This window comes from Ovis aries, chromosome X, assembly GCF_016772045.2.
Source record: "Ovis aries strain OAR_USU_Benz2616 breed Rambouillet chromosome X, ARS-UI_Ramb_v3.0, whole genome shotgun sequence".
NCBI lineage: Eukaryota > Metazoa > Chordata > Mammalia > Artiodactyla > Bovidae > Ovis > Ovis aries.
The window spans coordinates 133,173,241-133,180,434 of NC_056080.1; the positions used below are offsets into that span (position 1 = coordinate 133,173,241).

Sequence of the window (7,194 nt, forward strand, 5' to 3'; positions counted from 1 at the left end):
ATACAGGGCTATCATTACCATCTTTCTAAATTCCATATATATGCATTAGTATAAATGAATTGCCAGTCCAGGTTCGATGCATGATACTGGATGCTTGGGGCTGGTGCACTGGGACGACCCAGAGGTGATACGGGGAAGGAGGAGGGAGGGGGTTCAGGATGGGGAATACGTGTATACCTGTGGCAGATTCATGTTGATGTATGGCAAAACCAATACAATATTGTAAAGTAATTAACCTCCAATTAAAATAAATAAATTTATATTAAAAAAAAAGAAAAGACCCTGATGCTGGGAAAGATTGAGGGCAGGAGGAGAAGGGGACGACAGAGGATAAGATGGTTGGATGGCATCACCAACTCAATGGACATGAGTTTGGGTAGGCTCTGGGAGTTGTTGATGGACAGGGAGGCCTGGCGTGCTGCAGTTCATGGGGTCGCAGAGTCAAACACGACTGAGCCACTGAAATGAACTGAACTGAACTGAGGGAATATGTACAGTCAAGCATACATTTCAGTAAAAGCTTACTGCTAATCATGAGGGCTTCCCTGGTGGCTCAGATGGTAAAGTATCTGTCCGCAGTGTGGGAGACCTGGGTTCGATCCTTGGGTTGGGAAGATCCCCTGGAGATGGCAACCCACTCCAGTACTCTTGCCTGGAAAAGTCCATGAACGGAGGAGCCTGGTAGGCTACAGTCCATGGGATCACAAAGAGTCAGACAAGACTGAGCAACTTCACTGGAGAGTCATGAGGAACAGGTATCTCAGTTAATGATTTTAATTTGTTTTTAATGTATGAGAAGATGTAAGAATCTGGGTTGATTCAACATCTTCCATGATATCTAGCTATCTCGGGGGCCTGTCTTTCCAAAGTACAGAGTGCCTCATCCTGTTTTTCATCCTGAATTCTTTCCAGGGTGTACTGTTGGTCAGCAATGGCAGTGACTTATGACTTAAACCTTGTAGAAACAAATAATGGGCAACAAATTCTTTGTTTTTCTTTGTTTTATACCCTTCAAGCCTGTTCCATGCCTTCCTCTGATTCTAAGTGGATGCAGCCTAGCATATGTACACAGTCTTCCTGACCTCCACAATTGTGGGTGATTCCAGGAGGGCTCTGATTGGTTGTCTTTCCCTGGTTTCTCTTCAGTAAACTTGTGACTGTTCTGACATTTTCCTTGTGTTAGTGCTACCAGCGTCTTCTTAATTATCCTCCACCACAGTCTCCATTGTTTTTGACAATGTTTATAAGCGTGGAATTTTCTACTACCTTTTCCACCCCTTCCCAGCATCATCTCACAGAGCAGGAGTATCACTCAAGTAAAAGCAGGTCCCTGCCTTCAGCTCTCCTGCAGTGATTCAGGCTCTTCCCAGGAGAAAAGGCAGGCTTTGAGGATGAAGAATTGTACAGCTCTGCCTGAGGGCATTGACTTCGCTTTGTCTCAGGGACAGCCCTGAGTGCTTGACACTGACCAGGTGTTGCTGGTCCACGGTGCTTTCAATTCTGTGGTAAAGGGAACAAGGCTCTGGTTTTAGTTTGTTTCTGGGAATACCCCCTCTTGATCTTTTTCTGCTATCAACCAGCATTTGGGAGTTGATGGACTCAAAATAGAATGAATCTCATTGTTGTGTACAACGGAAAACTCCCTTCCTCTCCAGAATAAGCCCATGTGTTTTGTATTTATGGAGGTTTACCCCATTGGAGTAGGGAAGAGATGTCGAACTTCTACCTGATTTGTGAACTGGTTCATTGTTTCTTCGGATGCTAAGGTTTGCTTTTAGAGGTGCCATTTGTATTTTATCTTTCTGTTTTTAAAGGATGGTGAAAGTTTCATCTGTTCCTAAGGAAAAGTCTTCTGGAGCACATTCTGGAAAAATGGTCTGATTACAGCTATGAACTTATGACTAAGGGAAAAAAATAAGATGAAATGAAACTCTTTTGAAATTCCAAAACTAGTTCTTTTTGCATATGCAGTTAAGAGAAACCTTGCTTGATAAAATACCTTTTTAATTCTGACCCTAAGAGAACATAAATATTTTGCCCCACCTCATGATCCATTCCTGCCCTCCTCAGTTCTGTTCTATGCCCTAGGAGGCCAATCCTTCTGGATTATATCCTCAGGCTTAGTTTTTGGTTGGAGTCTCTTTGGGTTTGACCAATGAAGTACACTGACAGAACTTTGGAGGGCAGAGAGAGAAGACAACATATTTCTTTCTTGCTCCCTCCCCGATTTGGGCTGTGTTAAAAAAACAGTGATTACCAAGAACTTTATTGTTAGTAACGGGCCAAGACTTCATCTCCTGCCAGAAGGTAACTTTTCTATAGCTATAGCTCCCACCAGGCTCCAGTTTTTTTTTTTTTTTAAAGCTTTTGCCTGTTTAGGCCTTGGGTAACTGCTTCCTGCTATTGCTGCTGCTGCTGCTGCTGCTGCTAAGTCGCTTCAGTCATGTCCGACTCTGTGCGACCCCATAGATGGCAGCCCACCAGGCTCCCCCATCCCTGGGATTCTCCAGGCAAGAACACTGGAGTGGGTTGCCATTTCCTTCTCCAATGCATGAAAGTGAAAAGTGAAAGTAAAGTTGCTCAGTCGTGTCTGACTCTTAGCGACCCCATGGACTGTAGCCTACCAGGCTCCTCCGTCCATGGAATTTTCCAGGCAAGAGTACTGGAGTGGGGTGCCATTGCCTTCTCTGCCTGCTATTGCTAGTCTCTGAGTATCTCAAAGCAGAGACATTACTTTGCCAACAAAGGTCCATCTAGTCAAGGCTATGTTTTTTTCAATGGTCATGTATGGATGTGAGAGTTGGACTGTGAAGAAAGCTGAGTGCTGAAGAACTGATGCTTTTGAACTGTGGTGTTGGAGAAGACTCTTGAGAATCCCTTGGACTGCAAGGAGATCCAACCGGTCCATTCTAAAGGAGATCAGCCCTGGGTGTTCTTTGAAAGGACCGATGCTAAAGCTGAAACTCCAGTACTTTGGCCACCTCATGTGAAGAGTTGACTCATTGGAAAAGACTCTAATGCTGGGAGGGATTGGGGGCAGGAGGAGAAGGGGATGACAGAGGATGAGATGGCTGGATGGCATCACCGACTCGATGGACGTGAGTTTGAGTGAACTCTGAGAGTTGGTGATGGACAGGGAGGCCTGGCGTGCTGCGATTCATGGGGTCGCAAAGAGTCTGACACGACTGAGCGACCGAACTTAACTGAACTAGGTATCTCAAAATCCCTAATTTGGTTTCTTAATCTTGCACGTATCTCTTTGAATAGTCCCTACATTCAAGTTTCTTGAACCAGCCGAGTTGGATTCTTTTTCCTGCTGGGAATCTATGCTGATAAAGATGTGCTGATGTAGGGCCTACATCTATTGCTGCTATTTTGTTTCCATCAGAGTGGTCAGCTCAAGGGTGAAGCTTATATGTAAGTAAGAGCATGAAGAGAATATTAATCAAATTGTACTTGAAGCCACATATCTTCTGAATACAACTTATTGAAATAAGAACAGGTAGATACTTCTTTAATATGATAAAAATATATGTGAACTTCTAACAAGAAGTTCTTCATGCTTGAGGAATAAATACTAGAAGCATTCCCATAAAAATCAGGAAGAAGACAAGGCTGTTATTTTTCACACAATTATTTAATTAATTAATTAATTTAAATCGGAAGATAACTGCACTATTGTGATGGTTTTTGCCATACATGAATTGGCTTCAGGTATACACATTCACAGAATTAAACACAGTATTTATATTGGAAAGGAGGCAAGATTACCATTACTGCAAATGAAACAAACCTGACAGAATCAATTAAAAACTATTTGAAACATTAGGAACTCCATAAAGAGGCTGGTTATAAAATCATTATGCAAAAAACAATCACTTTCATATATAAAAATAATAAACAGTACATGTAAGATAAATATTCAATTTGTAATAATCAGGAAAGGTAAGCTACTTAAGAATAAACTTTAAAAATATGCAAAATATATTCATTCACACAAATATTTACTGATGAACTACAGTGTGTAAAGCATTGTTCTAAGTCATTTTTTAATGATATTTATATTGAAAAGGAGGCAAGATTATCATTACTGCAAATGAAACAAAGCTGAATCAATTAAAAACTATTTGAAACTTTAGAAATTTCATAAAGAGGTTGCTTATAAAATCATTATGCAAAAAAACAACCACTTTCATATATAAAAATAAACAGCATGTAAGATGTTCAATTTCTAACAATCATGAGGAAAGATAAGCTACTTAAGAATAAACTTTAAAAACACGCAAAATATATTCATTCACATAAGTATTTACTGATAAACTACAGTGTGCCAAACAATGTGTTAAGTTATGTTTTTTATCATATTTATATTGAAAAGGCAAGATTATCATTAATGCAAATGCAACAAAGCTGAGAGACTCAATTAAAAACTATTTGAAACTAAAAACGTCACAAAGAGGTTGCTTATAAAATCACTATGCAAAAAACATCAGTTTCATATATAAAAATAAACAGAGCCTGTAAGATATTCAATTTCTAATAATCATGAAGAAAGATGAGCTACTTAAGAATAAACTTTAAAAATATGCAAAATATATTCATTCACAGAAGTACTTAGTGATAGCCTACAGTGTGCCAAGCAATGTTCTACTTTTTTTGTTTACAGTTTTTAATTTGTAAAAAACACATTTCAAAATAAAAACAAAATCCCACATCATACAAATGTTTATAATAATTAATTTATCTAAGCAACACACATACATGTTCAGTTGTAAAATGTTAACTAAATTTCTGTGACATATATCCTTTTTTAAATACCAAGAACGTTACAGAGTTAACAAGAGTCCTATGGATAATCTAGTAGTCAATGTGTTTTTCTTAAGTCTTCACTTTAACGCTGTTATTTCAGCACAGGTAAGCAGTCTTTCATATGCTGGAACACTGGAATCTTCGCTTGCTACTGTATCAGCTGCCTTGCAAACAAGAAGCCAACCATTTAAAAAATGTTTTAAGTGAACAACTTGCGGACCCCAGGATGACCTGAAGAATGCACAATTATGAGCATCTGCAACCATCTGAACTGTGGCAGAAGACTGTTTATGCCGTTTCTGAAACGAGATCTCAAACCAACATAGTTGAAAATAAACGATGTTAACAAAAAAGTGGCATATGCACAATTTCTCCACCAACGTGTGTGTGAACCATTTAGTTAACTTTTCCACCTGAAAGAATGTAACAGAAAACTGGACAACACGTTTCACAATCTCATTAATATTCACAATTAAAGCGGCTACAACTCAGCACACTGCATCTCCAATGCTGCCCGGAGCCAGTTGATACTTAAATTACGTTCTTTACCCCAAGTGAACGTTTGTCCACAATCACTGGCCAGTGTACATATGAACGAAAATTTCTAGATTTGGGGAGAAACATGCTGCTCTGATCACCTTACTTTGCTTCTTCTGCTCCTTGACTCAGGCTTGCAAACCTTTTCATGTTACTCTTTTTTTTTGTGAGTTTTCTTGCCTGTGGGGGTGGGGGTTTGGGCCTGCTGACCCTGCGCACTTGAAGAAGCTGCCTGCTGTGCTGCTCTCTGCTTTAATATTATCCAATCAAATGCGTAGTCATATTGGTAATTCAGGGTCCTGAAAAGAGTGCGGAAAAGCTGCCTCAGGTAGTTGTAATCCGGGGCTTCCTCAAAGCACAGACCACGACAATAGTTTAAATATGTAGCAAATTCTGTGGGAAATCCATTACATAAAGCTTCAACAGATGTGGCCATCTTTTTTTCGCAAATCTTTTCGTATTTTTGCTTCATTGTTACAGCCTTTATTCCTTGCCACGGCAGGCTGCTTTTAGCAAAATACATCAAAACATATCCTAATGATTCCATGTCATCTCGGCGACTCTGTTCAATACCAAGATGTGAATTGAGGCTAGTATACCGAGCAGTGCCAGTGAGACTTTTATTTTCTTTGTATGGTATGTGTTGCTTTGTCCTGCTGTCTCTGTACCTTTTGGCCAAACCAAAATCAACAAGGAATACCTGGTTTGAGCTTAAGGAAGCTGGGTCCTGAGAAGTACTATCAGTCATGCACCTTTTCCTCTTTCCTGCTTGACATTCTACACACACATTACAGCGAGGCCCAGCACCCATTAGGAAGTTATCTGGTTTAATATCTCTGTGTATAAAATCCTTTGTATGCAAATATTCGAGTCTACTGATCATCTGGTCAGCTAACATGAGTACAGTTTTCACTGTGAACCGTCTTGAACAGAAATTGAAGAGGTCTTCGAGGCTAGGGCCAAGAAGATCCATGACTAGCACATTATAGTCCTTTTCCTGACCATACCACCATACGCGGGGAATGCCAATCCCACCCTGAAGAAGCTTATAGAGTCTGCTCTCATACAGTAACTGGGGCTGCCTCGCTTTCTGAGGTTCTAGCTTCACTGCCACTTCCTCACCATTGGTGATATTGATCGCCAAATAGACTTTCCCGAAGGAGCCAGACCCGATCTTTCTTACCAGCTTATACTTCCCTCCAGCAATGAATTCGGACCTGGAGCCACTGCTGCTCGCCATTCTGTGAGACAAAGATGGTGGCTGGGGCTAAACCCGGATACCTCTAAGGGGAGGATAGAGGCCTCGAGGGCTCATCCACCGAGCAAAGCAGCGGAAGGCGGAAGGCGGCAGGCGGCAGGAAACAGAAACCGCTGGCTGTTTCTCGGGGTTACAGGCCCCAAAATCAGCCAAGCAGAACGGGATCACTGCTGCCGTCAGTTTCTTTTGGCCAAGCCGCTGATGGTTTGAGGGGGTTCTCGAGGTTACTAGGTTTCTCGTGGTCGCCACCTCTGCCTTACTTTCTCGGTGAAAAAGTGGAGCACTGAGTTAGGGCCGTGAAACCGCTGCCACCGGCTCGAAGGACCTCCATTACACCACAAACGCCACCATCTTGTTAGTCCGGCACCAGCCAACACAAAATGTCTCCAACTCCCGGAAGCCTATTATTCAGCGTGGAGCATTCTGGGAAAGGAATCTGGGCGTCTTATATTTTTAACGTACAAATTCTGCTGGGAAAATAAATGAAGGGAAATAACTAGAAAAACTGGGTTCCCAAGTGGAAAAAATATTCGCTTCCCCAGAAACTTATCTTGTAACTTCATTTAGATTCCCCAGAACTTATTCATCTT

General features: G+C 41.1%; 1 protein-coding gene across 1 annotated transcript; it reads right to left on the bottom strand.

Moving 5' to 3' along the window:
- Positions 1-3,181: 3,181 nt before the first annotated feature.
- LOC105605648 (casein kinase I-like) lies at positions 3,182-6,718 on the bottom strand. The gene is made up of 2 exons (XM_027963509.3): positions 6,134-6,718; positions 3,182-6,046 (listed from the first exon to the last, which is right to left on the bottom strand). The coding sequence occupies exons 1-2, from the start codon at positions 6,584-6,586 to the stop codon at positions 5,498-5,500; spliced, it is 1,002 nt and encodes a 333-aa protein (XP_027819310.1). The 5' UTR covers positions 6,587-6,718; the 3' UTR covers positions 3,182-5,497.
- Between the last annotated feature and the right edge of the window lie 476 nt (positions 6,719-7,194).